Source organism: Parasteatoda tepidariorum, chromosome 9, assembly GCF_982258835.1.
Source record: "Parasteatoda tepidariorum strain Cologne lab strain chromosome 9, Ptep-v5.0, whole genome shotgun sequence".
NCBI classification, from domain to species: domain Eukaryota; kingdom Metazoa; phylum Arthropoda; class Arachnida; order Araneae; family Theridiidae; genus Parasteatoda; species Parasteatoda tepidariorum.
The window spans coordinates 76,407,121-76,418,526 of record NC_141763.1 but is presented as its reverse complement, the minus strand read 5'-3'; the positions used below and the strand labels follow the sequence as shown (position 1 = coordinate 76,418,526).

Below are 11,406 nucleotides of genomic sequence, written 5' to 3'. Positions count from 1 at the left end.
GTCTTCAATGTACCTCATCCCCATTTTTTTCTCTTTTTTTTTGTGGTTTCCTTTTCCTCCCTGCGCTCCCTACCCTTGAATTTCAATTTGACGTCATTAAAGTTCTTTGCACTCATGGTATGTTTGTTAATTTATTTGAATAATTTATAGGTAAATAAGTGCCTAAAGAAAATTTTCATTTTATATCGGGAATCCGAAATGAAATTTTCTATCTCGATTTCGTCTGTGATCAACTGTCACCTTCTTTTATGCTGATTGGAGTGTTTGGACATTGTTATGGTCTGTGTCGTAACCGCTTTTTGTGCAAAGAATGTGGTGGAAACTGTTTAATTCTTTGTAAATATCTTGCCCATTGTTTTATTTCGTTACGATTTGTACTTGAGTAGTTCAGGTAAGACATTTTTATTATTCTATTCTTCGATAATAATAATAATCATCTTCTTTGGTGTGTATAGTACTTTCTTAGAAATGATACGATTGACATTTGATGTTTTTGTTTTTATAATTTATTTATGAAAGTAAAATTTATAATTTTTTTTCTCGATTTCAATTTATTGTGAAAAAGTTGATATTGTTGCTAAGATTTTGTCTAATATTATTTTGTTATCCTGTCAAATTATATTATGACAACATCTCAAAGTTTTAGTTTAAGTGTATAAGTTACAACATCTCATTCAAACTACCTTCAGTTTTAACATTTTATAGAGCTATTGTAATTTATTAAACAAAATGCTAAAGTTAAACTTTATTATATGTATTAAAAACAACTTCAACAGTTTTGCTTAATACCTCTCTTTTCTTTGAAAAGCAAAGCATAAAAAAATAATAATTTACGTATTAAAATGCTATTTAAGTGCTTAAGTATATCAAAATCTTAAGAATCAAATGAAAATCTAAAGTACAAGTTAATGGAATCAAATGAAAATTTTAAAATTTTTAATTGATTAATGAGAAGTGCTGCACACTGGTTATTCGCCATTTGTTGCAGAAGGAGATGAAATAAAATATATAAAGTGATCAGTAACAGAATAATTGCCAAGTCTTCATAGCTTCCTGTGAGAAATTAAAAAAAAAAAAAATCACTGAAAGGGACCAACTCAAAAGGTGTAAACTCATAGCCACTCCCAGGCAAACATCTACATGTCTTTTTAAAAGAAAATAAAAAAAAAAGCAAGTTTAAATTCTATTTGGCACCTTGGTGATTGTAGTTGGTGCTGCAGATCTTGATACCGAAATATCCCCCCTTAGCCCTCTCAGCGAAAGCATGCATTGTGTTTCCAGGAGCGGAGAGGTATCATAAGGCGTTAACTGCAAATCCAGTGAGTAGAGGGGGCATTTTTAAAAGAAGGGTCCACCTTGCCTCTCCTTTGATGAACCCACATTTTCCTTTTTGTAAAAATTAACTATCATCTCTTAAAAACACTGCCTTTTTTTCATATTCCATTTACATACCTGCCAAGTCTCCTTTTTTTTTATTTTTTTAACGAAGACTCTTGTAGTTTACGACTATCTCCTGTTTACCTGTATATTCTCAAATTTCTCAGTATTTGTTGAAGAACTTAGAAAAAAAAAATTTGGGGTGATAAAATATCCACTGTTGGCAAAATACTTATCTTATTCCTCAATAGATGGTGCTATTGCCTGTACAGAAGTATGTCGAGTGTTAACTGTTAATGTCGAGCCGTGATGGCTCAGGGGATAGAGAGCTCGCCTTCTAATGAGGTGAACTCAGGTACGAATCGCAGCGACAACTGGTCAATACAAATTCTGCATCCAGCTTGCACTGACCCCAATGCTGACATAAAATATATATTCTCAGTGATAGACTGATCACGGGTTAGAATCCCCTTATGGTCAGGCTAACCTTGGGAGTCATAAACCCAAAATTGGGTCGGTTGGTAAAATCTCTGTTTTATTTTTCAAATGTTGGCAGATATGCATTAAAAAAAATTAATACATTGTTTAAATAATAATTACACTCTGGTAAAATTATCTTATTCCTAATGAGAAATCTGGAGTAGGCCTCTTTTTTTTATATCCTAGTTAAATTCACTGGCTTTTTGTAGCTTTAGTTGTGTTTCTGTTAAGGAAATCAAGGAATGCTGCTTAATTTGTTGATCTAGTGATGTCATCTAGCTTGAGAAATAGGGAGTACTAGATTAGTTGCACAATTTTGATGCTGCCATCTATGTATGTATAAGAGAGTTACGACATGTTCTATAAGCTTAAGGTCAACAACTAAGGAGTACTGGATAGTGGCAAGGGTGGTGCTAGACTTTGCCCGACTTGGGGCCAAAGCTCTCCAGACTAGGTAGCACAAACAAATGGATTCAAGATATTTAAATTAAAATGTATTTTATGCATCATAATTTTCTCACATTATTTTTTTTAGAAGTGAGATTTCAATAAATGAAAATAAGTATTTTAATCTAATAAGTATTTTAATGTAATGTAAATGACATTTTTATCTGATCTGTTACCTGTAATTTTGTTCAATGGCAAATTTTAAGATTAAGACTCTTTCCAAATTAGCTTCCTCAGGAACTATTTGCCGATTTTGCCATTTAAAATTGCATTCTTTAAAATGATGTAAAAATTGTAGTTCTTACAATATAGATGTTTTGAGACAGTTTTAAAATAAAAAATGTTTTTAAAATTGTATGAAAATTTTTTTCAATTTGTTTAAAAAGTTTCTGAGATATGGTGTAATACGCAAAAAGTAAAATTAACATTAAGGGGTTCAAACTTTGGATCATGCTCCTGGCCAAACTATTGGAACCGTATTTCCCAGCTAGTTACTATTCCATATAATTTGGAAGTCAGAAATTATTTGCCGAAAATAAGGTATGTTTAATCCGCGAAAGTACTTTTTTTTTGTCTAATTTCCTAACTTAAAATATTGTTTGCGCTAAATAATTACTATATTAGAGATCGCCATCTTCAACCATTAAGATTGAGTCGTACATCATGAAGATCTGATCATTAGATCAAAAGTTATTCATCTAGTCTTTTCATTTTTTGCGCAGTGTACATCCATTTGAAGTAGTATGTGACAATATTGCTGATGATTGCAGATGATTCTTTCATTTTTATGTTGAAAGATATTTTAGCTGCTGGTTATCTACATATATTTATTTTAATAACTAGATGAATTAAGATTGAAAGAGGAAAATGAGATGAAATGATGATCACTTTCTATATTAATATCAGACATAAATAAAGTCTTCATTTTGTTCTCTCTTGTATGACTGTAAACAAACTCGTATAACAAAAAAAAAAAAAACAAAAAAAAAAAAACATGAAGTAAATTATTAGTATTAATCGTTAGTTTGTTAATAAAAAGAAAGGGAAGAGGAATAAACATTACAATGTACCTTTACAAAACGAAAGTCAAATCTAAATGATTATTTGGGTATTTTTTTTCCATCTCATACAAAATGCTTGCCAAATAAATCAAGTTTAAAATATACCAAAAATAAGTAAATAAATTTAAAAAAAAATAAATTTATTGCAAGGCTTAAGATGTTTAATTTATTTTACTACTAGCATTAATTCAAACAGATGAGTTGTTACTTTTAATGCTAAAACCCATAGTTTTGCAATTTTTAATAAAACTTAAGAGTATAAGGTAACTCCTTGGTAAAACTTTCGGACAAATTCATTTTCATGGAGGGCATCAAAATTGAAACAAGATCACATTTGCTTTACATTAGAAGAAAAATACAAAAAAATTCCACGAACAGCATAGTTAGCCTGACGGCAAGATTGCTGTATCCCATGTAGTAAAATTAAGATTTTTGAAATTTTTATAACAAGAACTTACTATGTCTAGAACATATCTAAATTATGTTTGCTTATTTATTTTTCTTAAAATCTAATTTAGATGGCTTTGTGGTCAAGAGTGCAACAGCTTCATGATGAAGCTCTTCAGCAAGTGGGCCAATTTTATGGTGAAAGTTTTCCTATAGAAGTTCGTGCTTCCCTTGCTCCATGGATTGAAGAACAACACTGGTAATTTTAAATTGATTAATTAGAAGTGTGACTTCATTTGTGAAAAATTATCAATTTTTATGAATAAATTATTTATGTAGCTTGAAAAAGCTGTTGAATTTTCTTAAGCAAATTCCTAGGCATATTTTTATAACTAAGTTTATATATTATAGAACATTAAAAACTGCTTTTATATATTTTTTCTTGTTTCTAATGCCACTTGCCAATACTAGCAAGCCTGTTTGGTGAAACCAAGCAAAATTAGGCAGAGAGTGTATTTCTTGTTTTTAGTGGCCCATCTATGGCCAAGAATACGACTTCAGCCACACACACGTCACAGCCCGTATGGCTTATATGGTGTCTATTTATTCATCCACAGATCGTAATTTTGACCTGAACCTGAGAATGTTCTAACTCCATTTCAGTACCGTGGGAGGTATATTGATTTGTTAAGGACTTAGATAAGATTTCGTGATCCGACAGATTTAACGTGCATCAGCATACACGAATATACCTTTACTTGTACTTCGTTACCTTTCAAATTTTGTACTTTTATTTGTTTTTTCATTACTTTTTTTAGGAAAAAGTACAAGTATTTGTAACAAAATTTTCCAAAATTTTTTTTTCTCATTCTTATTAACAAATTTTCCCAAAATAAATTTTTTTCTTAATCAAAATATCTAAATATAATATAATTCTAAATACAATAAATATAATTCTAAATATATAATATCTAAATTTTAAATACATTGTGTCCATGGAAATTTATTTAGGGAGTCAGAAAATATTTGTTACATTAAAATTTTCTTCATTTCGGTTTTCTAAAACAGAATTTGACTGTAACTGTCAATTTTTTGTGTAGTAGTTTTTCTAGTGATATCTCTAAGAATTAAAAAGAAAAATTCATGAAGTTCACTGTATTTTAATGCCAATTACTTTATCAGTGTATATGCATATAAATCACGTTGTCAATTAATGAATCATAAAATTATCAATATTTAAAGTGTATTTAGCAAACTTTCAGTGTTTTCAAAATCTAAAAGCCATTTTATTTCTATAATTATCTTTTTATTTAATATTCCTTTTGTAGTTGAGTTTTTTTAAAAATATTGTATGTTAGAACAGGAATAAAAAAGGAAAGTAGTTAGTAACTATTGAATGTACTAAATCATATGAATAAGTTTATTTATATTTAGGTTCGAGTTTGAGTTGTTAATTACTTTTTGTTTTATTAATCTGTTGTTTACTAATGATGGTGCTTAATTAATTTGTTGTTACTTTTTGCTTAATTAATCTGTTCTGTGTTATTTTAAATTTCTTTCTATCATACCTTAAGGTTTTCAATGCAAACTAACTTAAAAGGAATAGCCATACATTTCAAGTAAATATTTAAAGGCTAGCAATGTTCAATAATTAAAAATATATGTATATTTTCTATTATAGGAGTGAATTGGATCCTGATAATCCACAACATGACACTTATTGTGCTCAAATAGTGAACTCTTTGTTTCATCAGTTAGAGCAGAAAATATCTGCACCTGATCAAGATTTTTTGATGAGAATGAAACTAACTGAAGCAGCTAATGAGTTTAGGGTAAAAGCACTTACATAATAACTATATTTTGTAAAAAAACTGCTTACTTTGCTACCATTCATAAGTTAACTAAATATTTATTCTGTTCTATTGGAATTAAGTTTGAAAAAAATATTCTCGTGAGATTTTCTCATTGAGAATAAAACTAACTGAAGCAGCTATTGAGTTTAGGGTAAAAGCACTTACATAATAACTATATTTTGTTAAAAACTGCTTACTTTGCTACCATTCATAGGTTAACTAAATATTTATTCTGTTCTATTGGAATTAAGTTTGAAAAAAATATTCAGGCAATCTGTTATTGAAATAGGAATGAACATAATATTTGAAAAATAAATTGTTTTGAAGCTTTTTTAAAATATTAAAAGAAGTAGTGTTTTTTTTGCATTGGCTTAAAAATAACAACAAAACAAAGTAATAAGTATAAGTAAACAAGTTTGAAAAACAGACAGCTTCTTCAATATTTTAAACAAGCACTACAGATGAGCTTTATTAAATTCTCAATCATTTTTGTTTAGCTGATGAACAGAATAAGTTATTAAAAAAAAACTATTTTAATTATATTAAAATAACATTATAGAAATATTAAAAATAATGAAAACATTAAAATATATTTCCTCTTTATGGATGTAACTTTCGCAGATTTTAAATGCATATTAGTTAGTTAAATTTAGGCAATTTTTAAATTTTTTTGTTAAAATAACTCGACATACCAATTTTTTTACTAATTTTCATAACTTAAATTATTTTTTAAAAATTGGTTGTTATGTTATTATTTATTGACCCCTTTAGGACTGTGATCACATTTACATGATCAAGTGATTCACCTGTCACAGCCCACAGCATCATATATGAAGCGAGCCTTTCTGATTCTTGTCTAGTGGCAGATCATACAGACATGATCTCAAATCAGTACTCTCGTATTACATTTTGTATTAGTAAATAACGTGTAGTTTCAGAGCTTGTTCCCACTCCTGGTTTTGAACGAATTACTGCCGAAACTAGTAAAGCTGTACATCGGCTAATAAAGCCACTCCATTATGATGAGATAGATAGAGAATGAACCGAGCCTCCGCCTGTGTCGGAGTCATGGTTCTCTCAATTTTTGGAGGATTCTCTGGCTGGGAAGAAGGTTGCGAATTGACGGTGTTCGAGGATTCAGTCTTGGCCTTGAATTAATTTTTCTTCCTCTTTTTCCCCTTACTCTCAGTAGATCGTAATTCCAAGGGTTCTGTCTTAGAGGGAGACTGTTGACTTTCCATTGACTCAGGAATATTCTTAGACTTGAATTCTTCCTTCCATTGAGCCAGGAGTTTAGGTTGAGCAAACATTAAATGAATTAAATCAGTAATGGCAGAAACTGTTAAGCTTTTAAATCAAGCTAAAGACAATATCTTAAATACAGAAAAAAATTAATTATCAAGCAAATGTAAAGAAAGGCTCTGATCTTGTGACACAGAATTGCAGCAAGATATTATTACTCAAATAAGGAGGGAGAAAGACAATCCAAATGTGCATATGTCTGTGCAAAATTAAGTCAATTAAAGTGAATTGTAAGAAATCAATAATCTTAATAGCAGAATGTTAATATGATAGAATGTTAATATTTAATTGATTGTTGTAACAATTCAATCAGAAGTTTGTTTTTTTTTCTTCAAATACTTAACACGTTGAATGTCATGCTAATTTTACATGGCTTGCCCGTCTGGCCAAAATGATTTTCTCAATATGCACTGCATTAATTTCTTCAAACCATTTTTGTCACGATAATAATATAAAAAATTAAAAGCATTGAAAATTTACTCTAATTATGTGTTTCTAATAATCTTCGCTTCACCGGTGACCCCCATGGCGCTACGAACACTCGGTGCCGGTAGCCGGTGCCCCCCATGGCATTCAACGTGTTAAAGGAGGGGAAAGAGGGAAAGGATTTTACCACAACCTCTATTTCTTTCATGCATTTTGTCTGATATTTTCAAATCTTATATCACAAAAAATGGTTTATTTTTAGTTTTTTTGTGTATATAATGAAAATATTTAATTTTTTTAAACTTCTTTCTAGTCAAAGTATAGTGGACATCCTCAGCAGTTAGTTCGAGTGGTGAAACATTGTCTTCAAAATGAAATGAGAATTGTTCAGCAAGCAGAACATGTAAGTATCAGTTAAGATTATTGAGTATTCTAGTCATTAGTTATGATTTATTTCAAAATAATGTAAGCTTTTTTTGATGTAAAGATTTTTTTAAGCTTAATCAAAGAACATTTTAATTGATGTTTTGAGGAATTTTGAGAAAATTCATAGAATTTATAAAAATATGAGACATTTTTTTAAAAATAATCTTTCTTATAAATTCGAAAAAATGCACCATTAATTCTATACTAATGATAGATTATTATTATTCTCAAACCTAAAAAAATTATGTGTTCCACTAAGTCCATTAAGCTCATCTTTTGCATTTTTTTAAAGCTTCATTTTAACTGTTATTGCTTAGTTATTTCCACTTTGTTAGCATGTGCTGATACCTTGTTTGTAAAAATAGGATTAAAAATCTCGTTTTAATCCCAAAATGCCATATAATGTTTTTTTTTTAATTTTATAAGTGGTATTTTTGTAATTTATTCTGTAATTCAATATCAATGTCAAAACTAGTAAGTATGTTTTTGGTAAGAATGAGAAGATGTGAGTATTAAGACGGAAAACTTTTTTTATCTTCTTCCTCTCAGAACAAATTATTGCTGCATCAGTATGGGAGATTTTTTTTTATTTACCTTGAAAATTTTTTACTAAATATGGGATATTTTGAATTTAGGGTCCACCCATTTATTATTCATTTTTCTGGCTTATTGCAGTTTTTTGGTCATCTTACGAAAAAGTAACTAAGCCCTTTTGTAGCTGAAATTATTTTTCTTATATCCGATTCCTAAATGAAAAATGATGTAATAAATTTTTTTTTGCCTACCAAATTGTAGTAAAAGCATTGTTTTTCATTTCCTATACATTTCACTCATTGCAAAATCAAAATTACTTTTAAATGTACCTTTACTTTAAGCAATTAATTTCTAATTATTTTGATGTTATTTGATTATCTTTGTGTACATTTATTTTTTAGTATGTTGATTATATACGACTTAATTTTAAAGTAATTTGTTGAATGATGATTTGTATTTTTCGTTTAAACTTATTTTGATCTATCTTTATTTTGAGGAATTTATTCAATGCATCATTAAAATATAAATATTGTAAGAATATGCTAGATGAGGGAAACTGTTTCATGTCTCTGGTAACTATTTTTGAGACTTTTCATATCTGAAGCTACTAAAAAGACTATTCTTAGGGTCTTACCCTTGTGGCTGCCCTGTATACTGGATTTTTATTTTTCATTATAATTTCAAATCATCATATCTGGCTAGACAGCCCAGGGTGGGCCAGTGCCTTCCTTTGAATTCGAATCCACTTCTCTCTACTTTTGACACTTGTTCGCCAGTTTTTCTCCTTTAGAGTAAGGAAATCAGTCTCAACTAAATCCAGCCCTCTCAGCCTGGGTCTACCTCTTTTCCTGTTTGTTAGGGGTTTGTGTAACAGGATTTTTTTAAAATTTGAGTCATCATTCCTTCTGAAAATGTGAGCTGCCCAGTTCATTCGATGTATTTTAAAGAATTTCAAATGCAATACAATAATTTCAATACAATTAAAATCATAATACAGCTAAAAATCTTAGTTCTATTTTTAAAATTTGCTTTTCTCATTCGAAAAATATTAAGTTAATGAAAATATAAGAAATTTGGAAACTTTTTAGTTTTTGGCTTAGTTATTTATCTATGATTTTAATGTCTGACAAGTCACTTAATAAGTTTCCTGTTTAGCTAAGAAATACAATATATATATTTATATATTTAAAAAAAACTGGACTTTCAGCAGTAACTTCTCCATTTGAACCAAATTTCTTTCCTTGGAGCGTATTTTTGTGGTCTGCAAAGAGCCAGTAGTCGCTAGGGGTCAGATCTGGAAAATGTGGTGGGTGGGGAAGTAATTCAATGTAATTTGTTCAATTCAACCATCATTTTCATTGGCTTGTGACAAGGGGCATTGTTTTGGTGAAAAGCTTTTTCTCTGCATCTTTTTTCTTGATTTTCATAATCAGTTGAACCAATAATGCCATATAATATTTGCTTTTGAAAATTTTTTATGGAATATGGAAGCCATAACTTTCCCTGCTGACTTTTCAGTTTTTGGTTGCTTTTAACGACTTTCACCTGTTACTGTCCACTGAGCTGAGGATCTTTTTGATTCATTTATAAGCAAGAAATCCTTTTTATCTAGCTTTAATTGTTCTAAACAGCTTTCTAAATCGGCAACACGTTGCTCTTTTTGGTTTGATGTGAGTAATAGCGGCACCCATTCCGAAAGCAATTTGCACATGCTCTAATTTCCATTTAAAGTTGTAAACGCACTATTGTCTGTATATTTGAAGTGTTTGCTATCTCAAGGCAACTTTACTTAAGGGTCTTTCAAAACTATTTTATGAACTTTTTTGCTGTATTGTGGAACAGCTGCTGATTTTGGACGACCAGCATGTTGTAATTTCAGCATACCAGTCAATGATAGTTGATATCTCTGATACAAAGTCTCCGTAATGATTATCGAGCCACTAACAATATTTTCCCCAATCAAAAAACCTTTTATTTAGAAATTCTTTTTATCCATTTTCTTAAAAATAATGAAACTAGGATCATTAAAACCATTTGTAATCTTTAAACTAATAATCAGTATGTCATGAAATTTTGACGTTATTGTTTGGAAGTTGCTACTCCAGAAGTCATGTGGTTCTGTTTGCAGTGTTGCCATTTATGTGTCAGACTGGAGACTTATTTAGTGGTGTGTTATTCTAAGTGTTATTATTATTATTAGTTTTAAAAATGTCAAAAGTGTGTTAAAATAATAACATTTTGAAGCACCTTTTCCTTATAATAGATTAAACATTTGCAATAAAATTTATCGATTTAATTCTTGGAAAATAATCTGAACACATATTTTACTTTTTAAAAAATAAATTATTCTATTTGTTAGTTGTAAATATCAATGTACTTATCACATAACACTTTTAATTATTTGTGTACATAAATTGTATTTAGTTCTCCAAATACCCAAAAATTAATATTAAGAGTTCTAAATTTGTGTTTAAATTAAAAGGCTTTTTTTGTATTTATGGTTCTTTTAATTACGATTTGCTATGTTTTTTTTAAAGCCTTGATGATAGTTTTTTTTCTCTTTTTTTTAGTTCTTAAGAGGAGTTGCTGGTGCTATGCAACTCCCTCCTGATCCAACTCAAGAAATAAACATGGCCTTAGAAAAACTGAGGCTTTATACTCAGGTAAGAATTAGAGCTGTGTGGGAAATTAACATGGCCTTACAAAAACTAAGGCATTATACTTGGGTAAGAAATTTTTGCATATTAAAATGCAAATGTGTATTTTGTTAATTATAATCTATGTAATTCAAGAGTGCATCATAATATAAATATTTTTTTAGGCTTTAAATTTATTTATTTTTTAAATGTTTTTTTTTTAAATTAAAGAATTTTTTTTAAATAATTTTTCTCTTTTAATGTTATTGATGTGTTTATTTAAATATTCCAGATTATTTAAATGTTTGAATTAATTTATGATAGAGAAATATTAATATATTGAATTGATTAGTCAATCTAAACAAAATTATTAAATTTAAAAAATTTTTTTTTTAAATTTTTTTTATTTTTAATGTTTGAAGCTTAACAAACCACCCAGTTTAATTGAAAAGTTTTATATTCACCTATCCGAAAATA

At 28.9% G+C, this 11,406-nt stretch overlaps 1 protein-coding gene across 8 annotated transcripts in view; it reads left to right on the top strand.

The window, feature by feature from the left end:
- Positions 1–11,406, top strand: part of Stat92E (Signal transducer and transcription activator Stat92E) — a 52,664-nt gene continuing 41,258 nt past the window's right edge. For 2 of the 8 annotated variants that reach the window (XM_087152160.1, XM_087152159.1), the window contains exons 1-5: positions 1–391; positions 3,884–4,011; positions 5,434–5,584; positions 7,647–7,736; positions 10,864–10,956. In XM_087152160.1, coding sequence (XP_087008286.1) covers positions 3,884–4,011; positions 5,434–5,584; positions 7,647–7,736; positions 10,864–10,956 — 462 coding nt within the window. In that variant the 5' untranslated portion in view covers positions 1–391. Of the gene's footprint in view, positions 392–3,883; positions 4,012–5,433; positions 5,585–7,646; positions 7,737–10,863; positions 11,020–11,406 lie in introns of all 8 variants that reach the window. The other 6 variants (XM_087152158.1, XM_087152157.1, XM_087152154.1 and 3 more) reach the window with 4 other exon arrangements.